General features: G+C 44.0%; 4 protein-coding genes and 1 pseudogene across 9 annotated transcripts; 3 read left to right on the top strand and 2 right to left on the bottom strand.

The window, feature by feature from the left end:
* Positions 1-531: 531 nt before the first annotated feature.
* On the top strand, positions 532-2,311 carry LOC6603659 (annotated as a pseudogene).
* Positions 2,312-3,815: 1,504 nt separating this feature from the next.
* Positions 3,816-4,998, bottom strand: LOC113567123 (borealin-like). Of its 2 annotated transcripts, none has more exons than XM_026994301.1 (3): positions 4,964-4,998; positions 4,416-4,576; positions 3,816-4,356 (listed from the first exon to the last, which is right to left on the bottom strand). In XM_026994301.1, the coding sequence occupies exons 2-3, from the start codon at positions 4,561-4,563 to the stop codon at positions 3,947-3,949; spliced, it is 558 nt and encodes a 185-aa protein (XP_026850102.1). In that variant the 5' UTR covers positions 4,564-4,576; positions 4,964-4,998; the 3' UTR covers positions 3,816-3,946. The 2 variants fall into 2 exon arrangements, with proteins under 2 accessions (XP_026850102.1, XP_026850101.1); XM_026994300.1 differs by lacking the exon at positions 4,964-4,998 and adding an exon at positions 4,791-4,820.
* An 11,768-nt stretch (positions 4,999-16,766) lies between these two features.
* LOC113567121 (borealin-like) lies at positions 16,767-17,949 on the top strand. 3 transcript variants are annotated; one of them, XM_026994295.1, is made up of 3 exons: positions 16,767-16,801; positions 17,189-17,349; positions 17,409-17,949. In XM_026994295.1, exons 2-3 carry the CDS (start codon positions 17,202-17,204, stop codon positions 17,816-17,818), a joined length of 558 nt encoding a protein of 185 aa, XP_026850096.1. In that variant the 5' UTR covers positions 16,767-16,801; positions 17,189-17,201; the 3' UTR covers positions 17,819-17,949. The 3 variants fall into 3 exon arrangements, with proteins under 3 accessions (XP_026850096.1, XP_026850094.1, XP_026850095.1); XM_026994293.1 differs by lacking the exon at positions 16,767-16,801 and adding an exon at positions 16,946-16,975; XM_026994294.1 differs by lacking the exon at positions 16,767-16,801 and having other exon boundaries at positions 17,080-17,349.
* A 1,504-nt stretch (positions 17,950-19,453) lies between these two features.
* LOC6604125 (JNK-interacting protein 1) lies at positions 19,454-22,173 on the bottom strand. The gene is made up of 6 exons (XM_026994292.1): positions 22,154-22,173; positions 21,199-21,234; positions 20,652-21,037; positions 19,856-20,586; positions 19,598-19,782; positions 19,454-19,527 (listed from the first exon to the last, which is right to left on the bottom strand). Exons 1-6 carry the CDS (start codon positions 22,171-22,173, stop codon positions 19,455-19,457), a joined length of 1,431 nt encoding a protein of 476 aa, XP_026850093.1. The 3' UTR covers position 19,454.
* Positions 22,174-22,293: 120 nt separating this feature from the next.
* On the top strand, positions 22,294-24,154 carry LOC113567122 (borealin-like). 3 transcript variants are annotated; one of them, XM_026994297.1, is made up of 3 exons: positions 22,294-22,301; positions 23,394-23,554; positions 23,614-24,154. In XM_026994297.1, exons 2-3 carry the CDS (start codon positions 23,407-23,409, stop codon positions 24,021-24,023), a joined length of 558 nt encoding a protein of 185 aa, XP_026850098.1. In that variant the 5' UTR covers positions 22,294-22,301; positions 23,394-23,406; the 3' UTR covers positions 24,024-24,154. The 3 variants fall into 3 exon arrangements, with proteins under 3 accessions (XP_026850098.1, XP_026850097.1, XP_026850100.1); XM_026994296.1 differs by lacking the exon at positions 22,294-22,301 and adding an exon at positions 23,116-23,150; XM_026994299.1 differs by lacking the exon at positions 22,294-22,301 and adding an exon at positions 23,329-23,338.
* The last annotated feature ends 1,149 nt before the right edge of the window (positions 24,155-25,303 follow it).

The raw sequence follows: 25,303 nt of genomic DNA, 5'->3' as shown, positions 1-25,303 counted from the left end.
GTTCTGAGATCCTTGAACTCATATTTTGCAATTGGCAAAACCGACCATGAAACCTGTGTGTTAGAGTGAGACAGAGCGAGAAAGAGTGAAATTGTTTTCGTGATTCTGGCTGTAATAATTATACGATCTGGTTCAGATTTTGCACTCTAGAAGATATAGTCATCTTCTACGATTCTAGTTTTCTCGTATCGTCGAAATTGTGGATGCCACAGATTTTCGCCCTTTGTGGGGGCGGAAGTGGGCGGGGCAAAGTTTTGAAATATTTTTGGAGCAGTGACATATCACAGAAGTCTGGATCCAAAACATCGTTGCTCTAGCTCTTATAGTCTTTGAGCATTAGGCGCTGAAGGGGACGGACAGACGGACAGACGGACGGACGGACAGACGGACAGACACACAGGGCTCAATCGACTCGGCTATTGATGCTGATCAAGAATATATATACTTTATAGGGTCGGAAACGATTCCTTCTGGACGTTACACACATCCACTTTTACCACAAATCTAATATACCCCAATACTCATTTTGAGTATCGGGTATAAAAATAATTCCCATGCATTTTACTCGTAAGTAAAAAAAAAGTCTTTTTTTCCCCGAACGAAACACGTGGCTCCGAAAGAACCTCTGGATAACATTCTTTGAAATATCGAATTTTCAAGATGTTATTCTCTCGTGTTCTGTCCTTCAATATTCTGTCCTCAAAACAATTCCTCTACTCTGCCTCAGTTTAATTCCCAACGATGATATGGAGGACTCCACCTCCTCGAAGAGCGATGGCGATGGCTCGGACCAGGAGGATGGCATTGGGGGCATGGGCATGGCGGAGCGTGAACGTGAGCCCAAGCTGCGCCAAGTGGAGGACGACGAGCTGGGGGATGGTCTCAAAGTCACACTCTCATCGGACGGTTCTCTCGACACAAACGACTCGTTCAACTCACATCGGCATCACCCATTGAACCATCAGGATGCCATTGGCGGCATCATGGGAATGGCCCCCAATGCTCTCTAGTCGGCCCCCGTGACCATTGGCGCCAGCACGGATCTGTTGACTCCGAATGCGGCAGCCACACGGCGACGTCGCAAGTTGCCCGAGATACCAAAAAACCAGAAATGTAAGAAGAGGGAATCCTTGCCCCATTCGTAGCTGAAATCTTACCCACTCATGGCCTTGTTGCAGCTTCCATTCTGCATCTTTTAGGTGGCACTAACTACGGATCGCTGGCCGATGAGTTTCGAACTGGAGGCGGCGGAATCATTGGAGGTCCCTTGTCTGCACCGCGCACCGGACAACAACGCTCATTCCTCTCGCTGAAGTGCGGCTATCTAATGGATGAAGACTCCAGCCCCGATTCGGAGCGGCTGCAGAGCCTGGGGGATGTGGACAGTGGCCACAGCACAGCGCACTCCCCGAATGACTTCAAGAGCATGTCGCCACAGATCACATCGCCCGTCTCCCAGTCACCGTTTCCTCCGCCATTTGGTGGCGTGCCCTTCGGGCAGTTGGAGATGCTGGAGGCCACACACCGCGGACTGCACAAGTTTGTGCCACGACATCATGACGAGATCGAGCTGGAGATCGGCGATGCCATCTACGTGCAGAAGGAGGCCGAGGACTTGTGGTGCGAGGGCGTGAACTTGCGCACAGGAAGGCAGGGCATCTTCCCGTCGGCCTATGCCGTCGACTTGGACTACAACGAGTTCGATCCGACGGTGCAGCTGGTGAAGAAGGAGCGCTATCTGCTTGGATACCTCGGATCCGTGGAGACGCTGGCGCACAAGGGCACCGGCGTGGTCTGTCAAGCGGTACGCAAAATCGTGGGCGAATACGGTGCCTCCCCCACCGGACAGACCTGTATTCTGAAGGTCTCCGATCAGGGACTACGCATGGTGGATCGTTCGGGCCCCAATGTAAGTACTGAATGTCGCTCTAACTGTTAATGAGTCATCCTTCAGGAAGCCTTTGTGTTTGTTCTCCCCTTAGAACAAAAAGGAAAAGAAGCCCTGCATCGACTATTTCTACTCGCTAAAGAACGTCTCGTTCTGTGCATTTCACCCTCGCGATCATCGCTTCATTGGCTTCATTACGAAGCATCCCACAGTGCAGCGCTTTGCCTGCCACGTCTTCAAGGGCTCAGAGTCCACCAGGCCAGTGGCCGAGGCAGTTGGGTAATGTTTTCATTCAAATCAAATGCTCACAAAGATAAACCTTAACATATATTCTTGTATCCTTCCTCAGACGGGCCTTTCAGCGTTTCTATCAGAAATTCATTGAAACTGCTTATCCCATCGAGGACATCTACATCGAGTAGGATCGGGCACGATGAACATACGATGTATTTTTTGTGCGGTTATTAAATAATACAAATAAAATTCTACAACAAATGTTTGCCCCTTCATCAAAATAAGAAACTTATAACCAATTTGTATAATCCCGCAAGCTCCATTCAAAATTTGAATACATATATGATTTATCTGTTCCTACAAATGGTGCAACATCCGAGACATGTAAATAGTTAATTTTAGGTTTGTAAATCCCACTCTTGAAACCGCTTCAAGGCAATCAGTAATAGCTTCCCTTTATAAGAACACACTTTATAAACGAGGACCCAGGATATCACACAACACCACAAATAACTTGAACTCCTGTAAACACTTTGGACAGCCCCAATTTCAGCACAAAACACAGTGAGGCCAAAGTAGTGTCCCAAATTAACAAATAATTACTTCGATTTCTCTCTCTGTTACGAGGCTCAATAATCCCAAGACCCCATCCTCAAACTCCCTAAGTATTACGAGCATCATTCAAAGCCCAGTTTTAGGATGTGTTAATCCAAGCAGTTGTGTGCATACACTCGAATATATATGTATACAAAGAAATATATAAAGAAAATCTATATTAAAACCAAGCAAATTGTCCTTTACTTTCCTTTCCAGCTGATCAAGCCGATCAAAAAGGACCTGGCACGCCCCTTACTGGAGAATATCTAGCAGATTGCCGAATCTGTATTAGATCGGAAGGAAAAAAGAAATTGCCGCGGCTGAGCTCCCCTTCCACGCGCCCTCTAATTCTCTCTATCGCTCTATCTCACTCATCCTCGTGCAATGTGCATACTCTGGCAAAAGGGAACTAGATAAAACGGCTGTTGTTTGTGAGAGAATAGAAAAGAAGAGAAAGATTTAAGCAAAATTGCAAGAAAATGAAAACCGATCAAATCGAATATATATAAAAACGGTTCGAGCGATTACTATGAAAATTGTTCGTGGGAAAAAATCAATTGGCCCCTTTTGCGAACAGTGACAACCACATATAAAATTTATTGTATAAATAACATTAATCATAAGCTCACATTTGTATATAGTAATTGAGTTCAGTAAAGCCGTGGCCCTTGCCGCGGCTCACAAAGTTCCCGCTCGCTTAAACTCTACTACTGTGTACAGTCCCCAAAGTATGACATACTTCTGGGCTGGCATGGCCCACTCACAAAATATCAAACATACTTTTTGGGCTAGCCAAAACCCTCAGCTCCGTTATTTGTGGGCCGATCCTGGCGTTCCACGAAAAGATGTCCCTGATTTGATGGAGTCTAGGAATCAAGGATATTTCCTTCAGTCGGGGCCAATCGGGCATGCCATTCTCTTCTTTTTCACACTCACGGAGACACATGCAACACAATAGCAACATGTTTAAAAAATCTAAATTAGAAAACAAATTGAGACGAAAAGAAACTTCTGCGAGCTCAAACATAGATATTTATTTACACATCTATTTAAAAGTATTTAATTGTATTAATTAATTTTACAACCAAGAAGCAAGAGAACAACAACCAAGAAACACTTGAACAGAGCCACTTAAAATATGATAATGAAGGAGTCGAATATTGACGTATGAAGTATGTAAGTGTTAAGTGTAGCTGTCTGTAATTATTAATTCGATCCCCATATATCCTACATCTCGTCCACCTTTGTGGCCATTTCAATAAGCAGCTCCAGATGGGCATGCAAGATCTTCACTTGCTGGAGTGCCTTCTCGTCCAGTTGCATCATAATGTGCTTACTGGGCACGGTCATTTTGTAGGGCCTCACGGTGATCACACCACTCTCGCAGTAAATGTACACATCAGCACAGTCATCCCAGTTTTTCTTGAAAGCCAGCGGGCTGCCGGCGTCGGAGAGCACCAACTCATCGGCGCGCGGCCAACGTTCGAACACTACGGCTGGCACATCAAAGGGGTTATCCTGGTCCAACGATTGTTCGAGGGAGTGCGGCGACAGGGAGCCCTGGGAGCCCTGGGGACTGCCGCAACGTTCGCGATCAGGGGAGCTGCTGCGAGCTCGGCTGTGTGGGGGCTCGGTACCTGAAAAGGATATGGTGTGTATTGCGTTAATGTATTACCAATCATTTGCATTCACTCACCCTCCCCCATGGTATTAGTGTCCACTTGATTAGCGCACTTCTCAAGCTCATCGGTCTCCTCCAGAGCAGCTTCGGACATGGTTTGAGCCTCCGTTTGGTCAGCTGTCTTGGTCATCAGCTTACGACGTGAAGCTCGGCGGCGAGGCATCTTTCCTTCTATACTGCTGATTGAATTATGAAATTTGGAAACCAATGTTACTAGTTACACTAATTTACGGACTACTACGATGAACGTTAGTTGAACTTAAAAAAAATTGAAAAATATTCTTGTATTATTGCCGATTGAATTTTAAATTTTTTTTTTAACCTTTCCGTCTCTACTGCCGATTGAATTATGAAATTTGGAAACCAATGTTACTAGTTACACTAACTTACGGGCTACTACGATGAACGTTAGTTTGAACTTGATTTTTTTTCAATATATTCTTCAAAAATATTTTTGTATCATTACTGCCGATTGAATTATTTATTTTGTTTAACCTTTCCGTCTCTACTGCCGATTGAATTATGAATTTTGGAAACCTATGTTACTTGTTACAATAATTTACGGGCTACTACGATGAACGTTAGTTTGAACTTGATTTTTGTTCAATATGTGATACAGAATTTGATTGATAGGAAACGGGGTAGCCCCGGTAATAGCACTCATTAGTTCGTAATTTTCGAACTGAACCTAATGGAAACCTACTTAAATAGGTGATATATGATTATAATGACTTAATGAATCTGCCAAATCTGGTTAGAAAAAATATTATTTTATGGTCATTATCTATGATTCTGCGTTTTTAGTTTTCTCAAATCTGCAATATTGTGGATGCAACAGATTTTCGTCCTTTGTGGGGGCGGATGGGGGTGGGGCGAAATTCTGAGATATACGTTTTATAGTGACATCTTAAAGGAGTGTGTGCACCAAATTTGGTTACTCTAGCCTTAATAGTCTCTGAGAATTGTGGTTGCCTCAGATCTTCGTCCTTTGCGGGGGCGGAAGGGGGTGTGGCGAAATTTGGACAGGAAACGGTCAAGGTCCGATATCACAGGAGTGTGGATACCAAATTTGGTTGCTCTGGCTTTTATAGGTTCTGAGATCCTTGAACTCATATTTTGCAATTGGCAAAACCGACCATGAAACCTGTGTGTTAGAGTGAGACAGAGCGAGAAAGAGTGAAATTGTTTTCGTGATTCTGGCTGTAATAATTATACGATCTGGTTCAGATTTTGCACTCTAGAAGATATAGTCATCTTCTACGATTCTGCGTTTTTAGTTTTCTCGTATCGTCGAAATTGTGGATGCCACAGATTTTCGCCCTTTGTGGGGGCGGAAGTGGGCGGGGCAAAGTTTTGAAATATTTTTGGAGCAGTGACATATCACAGAAGTCTGGATCCAAAACATCGTTGCTCTAGCTCTTATAGTCTTTGAGCATTAGGCGCTGAAGGGGACGGACAGACGGACAGACGGACGGACGGACAGACAGACAGGGCTCAATCGACTCGGCTATTGATGCTGATCAAGAATATATATACTTTATAGGGTCGGAAACGATTCCTTCTGGACGTTACACACATCCACTTTTACCACAAATCTAATATACCCCAATACTCATTTTGAGTATCGGGTATAAAAACAGAAGCCTGCTGCCTCTGGCCCACGCACTGGGCGACGACGTCCAGAGCAGCCATTGAGCCGTTCCCAGGCACAACAACAGCAGCAGCTACAGCAGCTGCAACAGCAGCCGCAGCGCGAACAACAACAACAGCGACAGCAGCAGCAGCAGCTCGCCAACAACCGCTCCCGGCAGAAGATGAAGCCGAAACGCCAATCTTGCGACGGATCCTGCAGCCAGGCACTGTTGGAGAATACACAGAGGATGACGCGATTGGAAAAGAGGCTGGAAGCGATGATGTCACTACTCACCTCGCTCATCCAATCCCAGGCAGTGCCGGCAACTCCAACAGTTCCAGTAACATCGGAAAATCCACCAACAATGGCAGCAGCAACAGTGCCTGCCCCAGCTCCAGCAGCCAGGCGGTCAAAGAAACCACCACGATTACAGACACCACAAAAAACGTTAGGGCCAACGCCAGCCGCCATTCCAGAGACGGATCCTGAAACGGATGAAGAAAATGATGACGATGAGATGTGGACAGATGACGACTCCATGGATGACATTAAGGCCTACGCCCGCAACATGAGGTACCATCTTGACAACCAGATATCCTGGAACGCTGTGTACTAATTGGACACATCTCTGCCACTGCATTGGATTAAATGACAAATGCATATCACTCGCATGCCACAACGAAAATGAACAACGGACGCTGCCGCCATCAAAGCCATTAAATAAAACAAAAACATACACACAAACATCCATTAAACTTGGGCGGCCGGACCTGTGCCGTTCGAGTAGATGTGTGTCGTGTCCGCCATCGTCCTTAGTTGGTGGCCGGATCCAGTGCCATGGCATTCAGAGTGCCCAATGGTCCTGGAAAAGGAAAAATTTATCAGCCACAAATACGATTAAAAAGGGCTCTCAAAATACTTACCGCCAGCCATTCAGACACACACACACACACATCCATTACACTTGGGCGGCCGGACCTGTGCCGTTCGAGTAGGCGTGTCATCGACCGCCATTGCCCACAGCTGGTGGCCGGACCAGTGCCACTAGGGCCACAATTGCCGACGCACACACACACTCACATCCATTTCACTTTGGCGGCTGGACCCGTGTCGCCACAGTAATATGTGTGCCGTCTACTCCCGGCTCCCAGCTGGTGGCCGGACCAGTGCCACTGGTTCTCCAAGAGGGCAGCCACAGCCACAACGACGACGAGGTGCTAATTGCAGCTACCTCTGACGACTTTGGATGACGCCAATTTCGACGACCAGGGGGGACGACGGGGTCGGCCGGTATGCAACGCAATGTCTTTACAAGCATTGTGTTTTGCTATGCCGGCCGATGCTTCTTGTCTTCCCTGTAATTATAGAAAAAGATATAGACATTATTTTAAATTGTTATGTTTATTGTAATATTGTAAACGTAAATCAATTGTACCTGTATTGTCTCGTCTTTGTTCCAGTGTAGTATCTCTTTTATTACCTGTTTTTCCGTCGTCTTCACTCCAGTCTATTACTTATCTGAATTGTTATTTCTGCAAGTGCTTGTTTCTTTTTATTTAGTGTATTTCCACGCAAAGCACCTGCATTGTTTACCTTTTCTCTTCATCTATTCCTCAATTGACTACGTGTTGCAACACTGCACTTTCTGAATTTTCGATCTCATTTCTTTAACACCTTCTTCCCCCCCCCCCCCCCCCTTGTTATTATCGTAATTAGTGAAGTTCTCCGACACCCCACTAAAAAATTATTACAATCTGTGATAAATCTTCGGCGGCAACGTTGCTGACAATTGATTATCGGTTTCGTAATCGACTTTCAAATCAGCATCAGTTGCCGCCACACCCCACCACTACGGCCTAAATTGAGCCAAAAATGCTAGTCTTCGCATAAATCAACTACGCCCCCTATAAACTGCCCGCCCACATGTACATGTTACATTCCTAGTCGTCTGCCCTCAGCAGGCGGCAAGGGTAGTAGAGGGGACTGAAGACCACATACCGCATTACAGCCAACAAAACATCAAGTTGACAAACTCACAGGGGATTGCAAATCAAATTTTAAGTTAGGGAGAATTACAAGGAAAGGACAGCATACTTTTGAGCGTGGCCCCACTTTACTTTCTTGACTCACACCACACACACACACTTGACACCCTCTTGACAATTCGTACTTCTGGAGCCTTTTGCCCCGATCGTGGAATGGTCTCGAGTCTGGGTCTCTGTCCAAACGAGGAAAAGTCGGGTCGTGAGCGTTGTGGAGTCGAGTCGTGTTCGAGGTTTAGTTCCTCTGTCAAAGTGCCGAATATTTTGCCCCCCCTGCTGACTGCGGGCCTAGTCGAGGTTACAAGTGTTTAACGTTGCTGCAGTTTATATGTTTGTAAATTATTGTGCCATCAAATGTAATAGTGTGTTTGAGTGTCGTTTAAAAGTTAAATTGTAAAAAACAAACAAAAACGAGGGGGAACGTTGTGAGTTGCTGCGGACACCGCAACTCTACAGTTATACCCGATACTAAGTCAGTATGGCTCTCCTCCGGCAGACGCCGCTAATATTAAACGACACGACAAAGAGTGCGTGCGAGAGAGACAGAAAATCGGTCTGAGCGTGACGTCGGTCGCTGCGTAGCCACTAAAAATTGATTTCTTGCTTTTGGCTACAAAAATGATCCGATCTGATCCAGATTCGGCAATCTGATAGATATGGTCATTCTCTATGATTCTGCGTTTTTAGTTTACTCGAATTTGCAATATTGTGGATGCAACAGATTTTCGTCCTTTGTGTGGGCGGAAGGGGGTGGGGCGAAATTTTGAGACATACGTTTTATAGTGAGATCTAACAGGAGTGCGGATACCAAATTTGGTTACTCTAGCCTTAATAGTCTCTGAGATTTATGAATATCCCCAGATCTGCATCCTTTGCGGGGGCGGAAGGGGGTGTTACGAAATTTTGAAACAAACTCGTCTCGGTCCGATATATTAGGAGTGTGGATACCAAATTTGGTTGCTCTAGATTTTATAGTCTCTGAGATCTAGGCGCTAATGTTTTACTCTAAGCAAAGCCGCCTATGCTACGTGTGTGTTAGAGAGAGACAGGGCGAGAAAAAATTAAATTGTTTTCGTGATGCTGGCTATAATAATAATACGATCCAATTCAGATTCTGCAGTCTAAAAGATATGGTCATTCTCTACGATTCTGCGTTTTTGGTTTTCCTGTATCTTTAAAATTGTGGATGCCACAGATTTTCGCCCTTTGTGAGGGCGGAAGTGGGCGGGGCAAAGTTTTGAAATATTTTTGGAGCAGTGACATATCACAGAAGTCTGGATCCAAAACATCGTTGCTCTAGCTCTTATAGTCTTTGAGCATTAGGCGCTGAAGGGGACGGACAGACGGACAGACGGACGGACGGACAGACGGACAGACGGACGGACGGACAGACAGACATGGCTCAATCGACTCGGCTATTGATGCTGATCAAGAATATATATACTTTATGGGGTCGGAAACGATTCCTTCTGGACGTTACACACATACACTTTTACCACAAATCTAATATACCCCAATACTCATTTTGAGTATCGGGTATAAAAATGTACATATATTAATATTAAGACATATACTGCCCACAAGCTGAATTAATAACGCAACGCGCTTGGTTGCTGGCGGCTCACACCCCAGCCTCTCAGTCCCTCCCCTGTTGGAGCACTGAGAGCCCTCAACCCAAAGCGGGTATATATTGGAAAAAAAAACGAGGGGGAACGTTGTGAGTTGCTGCGGACACCGCAACTCTACAGTTATACCCGATACTAAGTCAGTATGGCTTTCCTCCGGCAGACGCCGCTAATATTAAACGTCACGACAAAGAGTGCGTGCGAGAGAGACAGAAAATCAGTCTGAGCGTGACGTCACGCGCTGCGTAGCCACTGCAAATTGATTTGTTTCCTTTGGCTATAAAAATGATCTGATCTGATTCAGATTCAGCAATCTGATAGATATGGTCGTTATCTATGATTCTGCGTTTTTAGTTTTCTCAAATCTGCAATATTGTGGATGCAACAGATTTTCGTCCTTTGTGTGGGCGGAAGGGGGTGGGGCGAAATTTTGAGATAAAGGTTTTATAGTGAGATCTAACAGAAGTGCGGATACCAAATTTGGTTACTCTAGCTTTAATAGTCTCTGAGAGTTGTGAATATCCCCAGATTTGCATCCTTTGCGGGGGCGGAAGGGGGTGTGGCGAAATTTTGAAACAAACTCGTCTCGGTCCGATATATTAGGAGTGTGGATACCAAATTTGGTTGCTCTAGCTTTTATAGTCTCTGAGATCTAGGCGCTAATGTTTTACTCTAAGCAAAGCCGCCCATGCTACCTGTGTGTTAGAGAGAGACAGGGCGAGAAAAAATGAAATTGTTTTCTTGATGCTGGCTATAATAGTAATACGATCCAATTCAGATTCTGCAGTCTAAAAGATATGGTCATTCTCTACGATACTGCGTTTTTTGTTTTCTCGTATCTTTAAAATTGTGGATGCCACAGATTTTCGCCCTTTGTGGGGGTGGAAGTGGGCGGGGCAAAGTTTTGAAATATTTTTGTAGCAGTGACATATCACAGAAGTCTGGATCCAAAACATCGTTGCTCTAGCTCTTATAGTCTTTGAGCATTAGGCGCTGAAGGGGACGGACAGACGGACAGACGGACAGACAGACATGGCTCAATCGACTCGGCTATTGATGCTGATCAAGAATATATATACTTTATGGGGTCGGAAACGATTCCTTCTGGACGTTACACACATCCACTTTTACCACAAATCTAATATACCCCAATACAATCTGTGATAAATCTTCGGCGGCAACGTTGCTGACAATTGATTATCGGTTTCGTAATCGACTTTCAAATCAGCATCAGTTGCCGCCACACCCCACCACTACGGCCTAAATTGAGCCAAAAATGCTAGTCTTCGCATAAATCAACTACGCCCCCTATAAACTGCCCGCCCACATGTACATGTTACATTCCTAGTCGTCTGCCCTCAGCAGGCGGCAAGGGTAGTAGAGGTCATTCTCTACGATACTGCGTTTTTTGTTTTCTCGTATCTTTAAAATTGTGGATGCCACAGATTTTCGCCCTTTGTGGGGGTGGAAGTGGGCGGGGCAAAGTTTTGAAATATTTTTGTAGCAGTGACATATCACAGAAGTCTGGATCCAAAACATCGTTGCTCTAGCTCTTATAGTCTTGAGCATTAGGCGCTGAAGGGGACGGACAGACGGACAGACGGACAGACGGACGGACGGACAGACAGACATGGCTCAATCGACTCGGCTATTGATGCTGATCAAGAATATATATACTTTATGGGGTCGGAAACGATTCCTTCTGGACGTTACACACATCCACTTTTACCACAAATCTAATATACCCCAATACTCATTTTGAGTATCGGGTATAAAAAAACTGTGTGAACAATCTGACTTGACAAAATCTTGTAGCATATCACATACAACGATGGTTGTGTGTGGCGGTGCCACTCGAGCTGGTCGGGGGTGTATCGGGCAGGACTGGTGCACGCGCTGGCTCCGGCTGTATGATCGGTAGTATGGGGGGGGGGTTCCTATACTTGTCCTTTCCTATACGTTCTCGCGTCGATGCCTTATCTTATTATTTTTTTTCGCGTGCGATACCCTGCGTATGACCGTATGACTAGTGTTAGGGGGTTGGGAAGGAGGATGAGGAGGCTGGGGGAATTAGAAGGGACAAAGGAATTAAGGGGACAGCGAAGTGGGCTTCCGCCAAGCAAATCCGACCCGACGGGTAGCTGTGCTGGTGTTGGATGCAACAGCCATGGCCCTCCCAACCTTGATCATCCTAATTCCGAAGAAAATAAGGCTTATGGATGATCCCTTTTCTCGCCGGGGGGTCATACCTCACTATCCCTCATCGATCCCTGCATGGCTCCTAAACAAAAATCTTCTAGCAATTCATTTCCAATTCATTAACAATATTTATTTTTATCGATAGTGCCTAAAGCTAAATACATGGGTAGAAGGGAAATGATATATAGTTATGGGTGGAGTATAAGCTAGGGTAATAAGAGAATTAAAACTACAGGAATAATAATTTTAAATAATAGGAATAAAACATATGATCTCAAGAACAGGTGGTAGGGTACTGGGAATAATTGAATGAATAATAACAATAATAATGAATATTTAAGTAGGAACTTTTGTAATTTAAGATTTCTTCATTTTCGGTGTTTTTGTATTAATGCAAAAGTAAGAGTAACTAATAGCCGTCGCATAGGTGTGAAGCACCTGCTGCCGCTGATCTGTGCTAAAGCTTAAAGCTTCTTAAGCTCTGGAGCTTTTCGTGGGCTTAAGGCCTCTTTACAACAAAAAAAAAGCTCCAACATAATTTAGGGAAAAATCAAAGAATACGGGCGACCGGGCTCATGTATGGTTTTTTTTTTCTTTTGTCTCTTTATGTTAAAAGTTTATAAACGTTAACTGGGGGTTCGTTCACTTACGTACGTTCATGTTCCGGCCACGTCCAAAAGATCTTTCGGCGAGGGGAATACCTGTAAGTTTTGAAGAGAAGAGAGAGCACACACACATGCACACGCATGACCACGGCTAACACCAGATTATCTGATCTTCTTTCTTTCTTTTTCTTTTTGTTTAGGCCTTTTTTTTTTTTGAGCATATATAGTTCCTAAATCAAATTATTCCATCTTTAACTTATATATTTTATACTTTATTCAATATTTATTCGTTTATTTAGATTCGTTGGGGTAGGTCTTGATCCATAGACCAAGGTGTTGGCGCACGGAAAAAGCTCCAAGCAGCTGGTTTCGTTTTATATGCACAAAGGGGTCAACGGCCTAACAAGCGCACATAAGATCTTTGGGAATAATCGCACAATGGGCCACAAGAGGTTCACACGAGTTCTGCCCGTTTCCGTTGGGGTTTATTTAACACATTTAACCTTCACATGTCATGATCTGGCTTTTAGGTTAGGGCGAAGCACGGTGACAAAAAAATTCGGGTCAGGGTCTTTTTTTCCTGGCAAGGAAGATCACTTGGCACTTTTTGTTTACGGCGCTTGGCCCGGTGGCTGGAAGGCCCACTCTCGGTCGCGACGGCTCGCGCTGGGGCGGCGAAGATCTCGCTGCTGGCGGCGCTAAAGCTCGGAAACGGCTGAGGGGCCGCTCTCTGTCGGCGCTGAAGCTCGGGAACTGCTGAAGGGCTCGCTGTGGTGGATGGCGTTGGGGCTTTATGTGGAGCTTCCCAACTCTACGGTGGACCCGCGTTGGCGGAGGGCGTTGGGTGGAGCTTCCCAACTGGGGTTGGGGGGTCTTGCTTCCGAAAGGCCGGCGGATCGTGCTGATCTCCGAAGAACTTTTATTTGATTTTTAACTTTTATTAAACTTTTTTTTTTTTGATCTGGATAAGCACGTCTCTACTGTTCGGATACCACGAGGAGAGAGAGAGCTGCTTCTCCCGGAAATCAAGGCCTCATCCCCTCGTTCTTCCCTTTTTCTTTTCGATTTGTCAAAATGACAGTGGGAGGAGGAGGCCGATTTAAAACGTCAGCCAAACAAAATAATATGGGCAGCCCACGGTGACGAAGCGCACCCAGTAGATGGCGTGTTAAAAGCTTAGCTTTCTTGGACCCAACAGAAGACTTAGCCTATTCGCGTAGCATAATTTTAGGGAAAATTAAGACGTCGATGAAACAATTTTTTTTTCTTACAACAAGCGCACTACATAATCCCCCCCACTTAAATCACGCTTGGGTTGGGACACCCAAAGTGGGATCCGCGCTTGTAACAATTCATGTCAAGGTTTTATATCCTTGGTATGAAATTTGCCTACAATGCGGCCTTGAAGATCTTCAAGTTCGTAATAGCAGTTTCCTAGCTTCCTGCGCACTCGGGACTTTATAAAGGTTGGTGCTAACTTTGCGCTAAAGCCCTTAGCGAAATTGCTTTGCTGAAAGTTACGTCTATATACTTCCTGTCCATCCCTATAGGAAATTTTTCTCGTTCGTAAGTTATAGGATCTGGCATTTCGGAAGTGCTGGGCCTGTATAGAGCCTTTTGCTTTGCTGCGAATTATGTCGAAGGAATCTTCCCGCGAAAATTGGACACCGCGATCTTCTAACATGTCTAGGTTACGCATCAGTTTATAGCTACTAGCATCGGTTACCATATGCTGTCCAAAAGCAAGCCGATACGGGGTAGTGCTTATGGCTAAATGATGACTAGACCGAAGTGCACAGCAAATGCTGCTTAATTTCTCATCCCAATTACGTTGATCCGGGTCAACATAACTTTTGATGGCCGCCAGAACGGATCTATTTACTCTCCCCGAAGCATTGGCTTGAGGAGAATAAAAGGCAGTAGTATAGACATGAGAGATATTATATTTGTCAAGCAGGGAGTTAAACGTGTGAGATTTAAATTGGACCCCATTATCGCTTACGATGGTTTCGGGGACCCCGAAACAGTGAAAGAGGTCTTCTTCCAGGAAGCGTTTTATGGAATCTGCTGTAAATTTTCGTACGGGCTTCAAAAATGGAAATTTTGACAGATGGTCTAACACGACAAAGATGCCAATATTTCCTGACTTGCTTCTCGGATAAGGTCCTAAAAAGTCTACAAATAATTTTTGAAAGAATCGAGAAGGTAATCCCGTATTTCCCATTGGTGGCTTTAAGGGTTGATTTGGATGCTTCGTGGTTTTACAGATATGGCAATTATTTATGAGTTCTTTGACATCCACCGCTAAGTTTGGCCAATAATAAGATCGCCTGAGTCTTTCAAGGGTTTTATTATCCCACTGTGGGCACACAAGGGATCCTCATGGGCAGCTTTGAGGACGGGTTTTTTTTGATCTGGATAAGCACGTCTGTACTGTTCGGATACCACGAGGAGAAAGAGAGCTGCTTCTCCCGGAAATCAAGGCCTCATCCCCTCGTTCTTCCCTTTTTCTTTTCGATTTGTCAAAATGACAGTGGGAGGAGGAGGCCGATTAAAACGTCAGCCAAACAAAATAATATGGGCAGCCCACGGTGACGAAGCGCACCCAGTAGATGGCGTGTTAAAAGCTTAGCTTTCTTGGATCCAACAGAAGACTTAGCCTATTCGCGTAGCATAATTTTAGGGAAAACGAGGGGGAACGTTGTGGAGTTGCTGCGGACACCGCAACTCTACGGTTATACCCGATACTAAGTCAGTATGGCTCTCCTCCGGCAGACGCCGCTAATATTTAACGACACGACAAAGAGTGCGTGCGAGAGAGACAGAAATCAGTCTGAGCGTGACGTCGGGCGCTGCGTAGCCACTGCAAATTGATTTGTTCCTTTTGGCTATAAAAATGATCTGATCCGATCCAGATTCAGCAATCTAATAGATATGGTCATTATCTATGATTCTGCGTTTTTAGTTTTCTCAAATCTGCAATATTGTGGATGCAACAGATTTTCGTCCTTTGTGGGGGCGGAAGGGGGTGGGGGCGAATTTTGAGATATACGTTTTATAGTGAGATCTAACAGGAGTGTGGATACCAAATTTGGTTACTCTAGCCTTAATAGTCTCTGAGAATTGTGGTTGCCCCAGATTTTCGTCCTTTGCGGGGGCGGAAGGGGGTGTGGCGAATTTTAGTTTTCTCAAATCTGCAATATGCATGGGAATTATTTTTATACCCGATACTCAAAATGAGTATTGGGGTATATTAGATTTGTGGTAAAAGTGGATGTGTGTAACGTCCAGAAGGAATCGTTTCCGACCCTATAAAGTATATATATTCTTGATCAGCATCAATAGCCGAGTCGATTGAGCCCTGTCTGTCTGTCCGTCTGTCCGTCCGTCCGTCTGTCCGTCCTGTCCGTCCCCTTCAGCGCCTAATGCTCAAAGACTATAAGAGCTAGAGCAACGATGTTTTGGATCCAGACTTCTGTGATATGTCACTGCTCCAAAAATATTTCAAAACTTTGCCCCGCCCACTTCCGCCCCCACAAAGGGCGAAAATCTGTGGCATCCACAATTTCGACGATACGAGAAAACTAAAAACGCAGAATCGTAGAAGATGACTATATCTTCTAGAGTGCAAAATCTGAACCAGATCGTATAATTATTACAGCCAGAATCACGAAAACAATTTCACTCTTTCTCGCTCTGTCTCACTCTAACACACAGGTTTCATGGTCGGTTTTGCCAATTGCAAAATATGAGTTCAAGGATCTCAGAACCTATAAAAGCCAGAGCAACCAAATTTGGTATCCACACTCCTGTGATATCGGACCTTGACCGTTTCCTGTCCAAATTTCGCCACACCCCCTTCCGCCCCCGCAAAGGACGAAAATCTGAGGCAACCACAAATCTCAGAGACTATTAAGGCTAGAGTAACCAAATTTGGTGCACACACTCCTTTAAGATGTCACTATAAAACGTATATCTCAGAATTTCGCCCCACCCCCATCCGCCCCCACAAAGGACGAAAATCTGTTGCATCCACAATATTGCAGATTTGAGAAAACTAAAAACGCAGAATCATAGATAATGACCATAAAATAATATTTTTCTAACCAGATTTGGCAGATTCATTAAGTCATTATAATCATATATCACCTATTTAAGTAGGTTTCCATTAGGTTCAGTTCGAAAATTACGCACTAATGAGTGCTATTACCGGGGCTACCCCGTTTCCTATCAATCAAATTCTGTATCACATATTGAACAAAAATCAAGTTCAAACTAACGTTCATCGTAGTAGCCCGTAAATTATTGTAACAAGTAACATAGGTTTCCAAAATTCATAATTCAATCGGCAGTAGAGACGGAAAGGTTAAACAAAATAAATAATTCAATCGGCAGTAATAATACAAAAATATTTTTGAAGAATATATTGAAAAAAAAATCAAGTTCAAACTAACGTTCATCGTAGTAGCCCGTAAGTTAGTGTAACTAGTAACATTGGTTTCCAAATTTCATAATTCAATCGGCAGTAGAGACGGAAAGGTTAAAAAAAAATTTAAAATTCAATCGGCAATAATACAAGAATATTTTTCAATTTTTTTTAAGTTCAACTAACGTTCATCGTAGTAGTCCGTAAATTAGTGTAACTAGTAACATTGGTTTCCAAATTTCATAATTCAATCAGCAGTATAGAAGGAAAGATGCCTCGCCGCCGAGCTTCACGTCGTAAGCTGATGACCAAGACAGCTGACCAAACGGAGGCTCAAACCATGTCCGAAGCTGCTCTGGAGGAGACCGATGAGCTTGAGAAGTGCGCTAATCAAGTGGACACTAATACCATGGGGGAGGGTGAGTGAATGCAAATGATTGGTAATACATTAACGCAATACACACCATATCCTTTTCAGGTACCGAGCCCCCACACAGCCGAGCTCGCAGCAGCTCCCCTGATCGCGAACGTTGCGGCAGTCCCCAGGGCTCCCAGGGCTCCCTGTCGCCGCACTCCCTCGAACAATCGTTGGACCAGGATAACCCCTTTGATGTGCCAGCCGTAGTGTTCGAACGTTGGCCGCGCGCCGATGAGTTGGTGCTCTCCGACGCCGGCAGCCCGCTGGCTTTCAAGAAAAACTGGGATGACTGTGCTGATGTGTACATTTACTGCGAGAGTGGCGTGATCACCGTGAGGCCCTACAAAATGACCGTGCCCAGTAAGCACATTATGATGCAACTGGACGAGAAGGCACTCCAGCAAGTGAAGATCTTGCATGCCCATCTGGAGCTGCTTATTGACATGGCCACCAAGGTGGACGAGATGTAGGATATATGGGGATCGAATTAATAATTACAGACAGCTACACTTAACACTTACATACTTCATACGTCAATATTCGACTCCTTCATTATCATATTTTAAGTGGCTCTGTTCAAGTGTTTCTTGGTTGTTGTTCTCTTGCTTCTTGGTTGTAAAATTAATTAATACACTTAAATACTTTTAAATAGATGTGTAAATAAATATCTATGTTTGAGCCCGCAGAAGTTTCTTTTCGTCTCAATTTGTTTTCTAATTTAGATTTTTTAAACATGTTGCTATTGTGTTGCATGTGTCTCCGTGAGTGTGAAAAAGAAGAGAATGGCATGCCCGATTGGCCCCGACTGAAGGAAATATCCTTGATTCCTAGACTCCATCAAATCAGGGACATCTTTTCGTGGCACGCCAGGATCGGCCCACAAATAACGGAGCTGAGGGTTTTGGCTAGCCCAAAAAGTATGTTTGATATTTTGTGAGTGGGCCATGCCAGCCCAGAAGTATGTCATACTTTGGGGACTGTACACAGTAGTAGAGTTTAAGCGAGCGGGAACTTTGTGAGCCGCGGCAAGGGCCACGGCTTTACTGAACTCAATTAGTATATACAAATGTGAGCTTATGATTGATGTTATTTATACAATAAATTTTATATGTGGTTGTCACTGTTCGCAAAAGGGGCCAATTGATTTTTTCCCACGAACAATTTTCATAGTAATCGCTCGAACCGTTTTTATATATATTCGATTTGATCGGTTTTCATTTTCTTGAAATTTTGCTTAAATCTTTCTCTTCTTTTCTATTCTCTCACAAACAACAGCCGTTTTATCTAGTTCCCTTTTGCCAGAGTATGCACATTGCACGAGGATGAGTGAGATAGAGCGATAGAGAGAATTAGAGGGCGCGTGGAAGGGGAGCTCAGCCGCGGCAATTTCTTTTTTCCTTCCGATCTAATACAGATTCGGCAATCTGCTAGATATTCTCCAGTAAGGGGCGTGCCAGGTCCTTTTTGATCGGCTTGATCAGCTGGAAAGGAAAGTAAAGGACAATTTGCTTGGTTTTAATATAGATTTTCTTTATATATTTCTTTGTATACATATATATTCGAGTGTATGCACACAACTGCTTGGATTAACACATCCTAAAACTGGGCTTTGAATGATGCTCGTAATACTTAGGGAGTTTGAGGATGGGGTCTTGGGATTATTGAGCCTCGTAACAGAGAGAGAAATCGAAGTAATTATTTGTTAATTTGGGACACTACTTTGGCCTCACTGTGTTTTGTGCTGAAATTGGGGCTGTCCAAAGTGTTTACAGGAGTTCAAGTTATTTGTGGTGTTGTGTGATATCCTGGGTCCTCGTTTATAAAGTGTGTTCTTAGAAAGGGAAGCTATTACTGATTGCCTTGAAGCGGTTTCAAGAGTGGGATTTACAAACCTAAAATTAACTATTTACATGTCTCGGATGTTGCACCATTTGTAGGAACAGATAAATCATATATGTATTCAAATTTTGAATGGAGCTTGCGGGATTATACAAATTGGTTATAAGTTTCTTATTTTGATGAAGGGGCAAACATTTGTTGTAGAATTTTATTTGTATTATTTAATAACCGCACAAAAAATACATCGTATGTTCATCGTGCCCGATCCTACTCGATGTAGATGTCCTCGATGGGATAAGCAGTTTCAATGAATTTCTGATAGAAACGCTGAAAGGCCCGTCTGAGGAAGGATACAAGAATATATGTTAAGGTTTATCTTTGTGAGCATTTGATTTGAATGAAAACATTACCCAACTGCCTCGGCCACTGGCCTGGTGGACTCTGAGCCCTTGAAGACGTGGCAGGCAAAGCGCTGCACTGTGGGATGCTTCGTAATGAAGCCAATGAAGCGATGATCGCGAGGGTGAAATGCACAGAACGAGACGTTCTTTAGCGAGTAGAAATAGTCGATGCAGGGCTTCTTTTCCTTTTTGTTCTAAGGGGAGAACAAACACAAAGGCTTCCTGAAGGATGACTCATTAACAGTTAGAGCGACATTCAGTACTTACATTGGGGCCCGAACGATCCACCATGCGTAGTCCCTGATCGGAGACCTCCAGAATACAGGTCTGTCCGGTGGGGGAGGCACCGTATTCGCCCACGATTTTGCGTACCGCTTGACAGACCACGCCGGTGCCCTTGTGCGCCAGCGTCTCCACGGATCCGAGGTATCCAAGCAGATAGCGCTCCTTCTTCACCAGCTGCACCGTCGGATCGAACTCGTTGTAGTCCAAGTCGACGGCATAGGCCGACGGGAAGATGCCCTGCCTTCCTGTGCGCAAGTTCACGCCCTCGCACCACAAGTCCTCGGCCTCCTTCTGCACGTAGATGGCATCGCCGATCTCCAGCTCGATCTCGTCATGATGTCGTGGCACAAACTTGTGCAGTCCGCGGTGTGTGGCCTCCAGCATCTCCAACTGCCCGAAGGGCACGCCACCAAATGGCGGAGGAAACGGTGACTGGGAGACGGGCGATGTGATCTGTGGCGACATGCTCTTGAAGTCATTCGGGGAGTGCGCTGTGCTGTGGCCACTGTCCACATCCCCCAGGCTCTGCAGCCGCTCCGAATCGGGGCTGGAGTCTTCATCCATTAGATAGCCGCACTTCAGCGAGAGGAATGAGCGTTGTTGTCCGGTGCGCGGTGCAGCCAAGGGACCTCCAATGATTCCGCCGCCTCCAGTTCGAAACTCATCGGCCAGCGATCCGTAGTTAGTGCCACCTAAAAGATGCAGAATGGAAGCTGCAACAAGGCCATGAGTGGGTAAGATTTCAGCTACGAATGGGGCAAGGATTCTCTCTACTTACATTTCTGGTTTTTTGGTATCTCGGGCAACTTGCGACGTCGCCGTGTGGCTGCCGCATTCGGAGTCAACAGATCCGTGCTGGCGCCAATGGTCACGGGGGCCGACGAGAGAGCATTGGGGGCCATTCCCATGATGCCGCCAATGGCATCCTGATGGTTCAATGGGTGATGCCGATGTGAGTTGAACGAGTCGTTTGTGTCGAGAGAACCGTCCGATGAGAGTGTGACTTTGAGACCATCCCCCAGCTCGTCGTCCTCCACTTGGCGCAGCTTGGGCTCACGTTCACGTTCCGCCATGCCCATGCCCCCAATGCCATCCTCCTGGTCCGAGCCATCGCCATCGCTCTTCGAGGAGGTGGAGTCCTCCATATCATCGTTGGGAATTAAACTGAGGCAGAGTAGAGGAATTGTTTTGAGGACAGAATATTGAAGGACAGAACACGAGAGAATAACATCTTGAAAATTCGATATTTCAAAGAATGTTATCCAGAGGTTCTTTCGGAGCCACGTGTTTCGTTCGGGGAAAAAAAGACTTTTCTTTTTACTTACGAGTAAAATGCATGGGAATTATTTTTATACCCGATACTCAAAATGAGTATTGGGGTATATTAGATTTGTGGTAAAAGTGGATGTGTGTAACGTCCAGAAGGAATCGTTTCCGACCCTATAAAGTATATATATTCTTGATCAGCATCAATAGCCGAGTCGATTGAGCCCTGTCTGTCTGTCCGTCTGTCCGTCCGTCCGTCTGTCCGTCTGTCCGTCCCCTTCAGCGCCTAATGCTCAAAGACTATAAGAGCTAGAGCAACGATGTTTTGGATCCAGACTTCTGTGATATGTCACTGCTCCAAAAATATTTCAAAACTTTGCCCCGCCCACTTCCGCCCCCACAAAGGGCGAAAATCTGTGGCATCCACAATTTCGACGATACGAGAAAACTAAAAACGCAGAATCGTAGAAGATGACTATATCTTCTAGAGTGCAAAATCTGAACCAGATCGTATAATTATTACAGCCAGAATCACGAAAACAATTTCACTCTTTCTCGCTCTGTCTCACTCTAACACACAGGTTTCATGGTCGGTTTTGCCAATTGCAAAATATGAGTTCAAGGATCTCAGAACCTATAAAAGCCAGAGCAACCAAATTTGGTATCCACACTCCTGTGATATCGGACCTTGACCGTTTCCTGTCCAAATTTCGCCACACCCCCTTCCGCCCCCGCAAAGGACGAAAATCTGAGGCAACCACAAATCTCAGAGACTATTAAGGCTAGAGTAACCAAATTTGGTGCACACACTCCTTTAAGATGTCACTATAAAACGTATATCTCAGAATTTCGCCCCACCCCCATCCGCCCCCACAAAGGACGAAAATCTGTTGCATCCACAATATTGCAGATTTGAGAAAACTAAAAACGCAGAATCATAGATAATGACCATAAAATAATATTTTTTCTAACCAGATTTGGCAGATTCATTAAGTCATTATAATCATATATCACCTATTTAAGTAGGTTTCCATTAGGTTCAGTTCGAAAATTACGCACTAATGAGTGCTATTACCGGGGCTACCCCGTTTCCTATCAATCAAATTCTGTATCACATATTGAACAAAAATCAAGTTCAAACTAACGTTCATCGTAGTAGCCCGTAAATTATTGTAACAAGTAACATAGGTTTCCAAAATTCATAATTCAATCGGCAGTAGAGACGGAAAGGTTAAACAAAATAAATAATTCAATCGGCAGTAATAATACAAAAATATTTTTGAAGAATATATTGAAAAAAAATCAAGTTCAAACTAACGTTCATCGTAGTAGCCCGTAAGTTAGTGTAACTAGTAACATTGGTTTCCAAATTTCATAATTCAATCGGCAGTAGAGACGGAAAGGTTAAAAAAAAATTTAAAATTCAATCGGCAATAATACAAGAATATTTTTCAATTTTTTTTAAGTTCAACTAACGTTCATCGTAGTAGTCCGTAAATTAGTGTAACTAGTAACATTGGTTTCCAAATTTCATAATTCAATCGGCAGTAGAGACGGAAAGGTTAAAAAAAAATTTATAATTCAATCGGCAGTAATAATACAAAAATATTTTTAAAGAATATATTGAACAAAAATAAAGTTCAAACTAACGTTCATCGTAGTAGCCCGTAAGTTATTGTAACAAGTAACATAGGTTTCCAAATTTCATAATTCAATCGGCAGTAGAGACGGAAAGGTTAAAAAAAAATTTAAAATTCAATCGGCAATAATACAAGAATATTTTTAAAGAATATATTGAACAAAAATAAAGTTCAAACTAACGTTCATCGTAGTAGCCCGTACATTTTTGTAACAAGTAACATAGGTTTCCAAATTTCATAATTCAATCGGCAGTAGAGACGGAAAGGTTAAAAAAAATTTAAAATTCAATCGGCAATAATAATACAAGAATATTTTTGAAGAATATATTGAACAAAAATCAAGTTCAAACTAACGTTCATCGTAGTAGCCCGTAAGTTATTGTGACAAGTAACATAGGTTTCCAAATTTCATAATTCAATCGGCAGTAGAGACGGAAAGGTTAAAAAAAAATTTATAATTAATCGGCAGTAATAATACAAAAATATTTTTGAACAATATATTTTTGAAGAATATATTGAACAAAAATCAAGTTCAAACTAAAGTTCATCGTAGTAGCCCGTAAATTATTGTAACAAGTAACATACGTTTACAAATTTCATAATTCAATCGGCAGTATAGAAGGAAAGATGCCTCGCCGCCGAGCTTCACGTCGTAAGCTGATGACCAAGACAGCTGACCAAACGGAGGCTCAAACCATGTCCGAAGCTGCTCTGGAGGAGACCGATGAGCTTGAGAAGTGCGCTAATCAAGTGGACACTAATACCATGGGGGAGGGTGAGTGAATGCAAATGATTGGTAATACATTAACGCAATACACACCATATCCTTTTCAGGTACCGAGCCCCCACACAGCCGAGCTCGCAGCAGCTCCCCTGATCGCGAACGTTGCGGCAGTCCCCAGGGCTCCCAGGGCTCCCTGTCGCCGCACTCCCTCGAACAATCGTTGGACCAGGATAACCCCTTTGATGTGCCAGCCGTAGTGTTCGAACGTTGGCCGCGCGCCGATGAGTTGGTGCTCTCCGACGCCGGCAGCCCGCTGGCTTTCAAGAAAAACTGGGATGACTGTGCTGATGTGTACATTTACTGCGAGAGTGGCGTGATCACCGTGAGGCCCTACAAAATGACCGTGCCCAGTAAGCACATTATGATGCAACTGGACGAGAAGGCACTCCAGCAAGTGAAGATCTTGCATGCCCATCTGGAGCTGCTTATTGACATGGCCACCAAGGTGGACGAGATGTAGGATATATGGGGATCGAATTAATAATTACAGACAGCTACACTTAACACTTACATACTTCATACGTCAATATTCGACTCCTTCATTATCATATTTTAAGTGGCTCTGTTCAAGTGTTTCTTGGTTGTTGTTCTCTTGCTTCTTGGTTGTAAAATTAATTAATACACTTAAATACTTTTAAATAGATGTGTAAATAAATATCTATGTTTGAGCCCGCAGAAGTTTCTTTTCGTCTCAATTTGTTTTCTAATTTAGATTTTTTAAACATGTTGCTATTGTGTTGCATGTGTCTCCGTGAGTGTGAAAAAGAAGAGAATGGCATGCCCGATTGGCCCCGACTGAAGGAAATATCCTTGATTCCTAGACTCCATCAAATCAGGGACATCTTTTCGTGGCACGCCAGGATCGGCCCACAAATAACGGAGCTGAGGGTTTTGGCTAGCCCAAAAAGTATGTTTGATATTTTGTGAGTGGGCCATGCCAGCCCAGAAGTATGTCATACTTTGGGGACTGTACACAGTAGTAGAGTTTAAGCGAGCGGGAACTTTGTGAGCCGCGGCAAGGGCCACGGCTTTACTGAACTCAATTAGTATATACAAATGTGAGCTTATGATTGATGTTATTTATACAATAAATTTTATATGTGGTTGTCACTGTTCGCAAAAGGGGCCAATTGATTTTTTCCCACGAACAATTTTCATAGTAATCTCTCGAACCGTTTTTATATATATTCGATTTGATCGGTTTTCATTTTCTTGAAATTTTGCTTAAATCTTTCTCTTCTTTTCTATGCTCTCACAAACAACAGCCGTTTTATCTAGTTCCCTTTTGCCAGAGTATGCACATTGCACGAGGATGAGTGAGATAGAGCGATAGAGAGAATTAGAGGGCGCGTGGAAGGGGAGCTCAGCCGCGGCAATTTCTTTTTTCCTTCCGATCTAATACAGATTCGGCAATCTGCTAGATATTCGCCAGTATGGGGCGTGCCAGGTCCTTTTTGATCGGCTTGATCAGCTGGAAAGGAAAGTAAAGGACAATTTGCTTGGTTTTAATATAGATTTTCTTTATATATTTCTTTGTATACATATATATTCGAGTGTATGCACACAACTGCTTGGATTAACACATCCTAAAACTGGGCTTTGAATGATGCTCGTAATACTTAGGGAGTTTGAGGATGGGGTCTTGGGATTATTGAGCCTCGTAACAGAGAGAGAAATCGAAGTAATTATTTGTTAATTTGGGACACTACTTTGGCCTCACTGTGTTTTGTGCTGAAATTG

Source organism: Drosophila persimilis, unplaced genomic scaffold (genome assembly GCF_003286085.1).
Source record: "Drosophila persimilis strain 14011-0111.01,24,50 unplaced genomic scaffold, DperRS2 tig00001840-arrow-arrow-pilon, whole genome shotgun sequence".
NCBI classification, from domain to species: Eukaryota; Metazoa; Arthropoda; class Insecta; order Diptera; family Drosophilidae; genus Drosophila; species Drosophila persimilis.
This window is presented reverse-complemented; position numbering and strand designations above follow the sequence as displayed.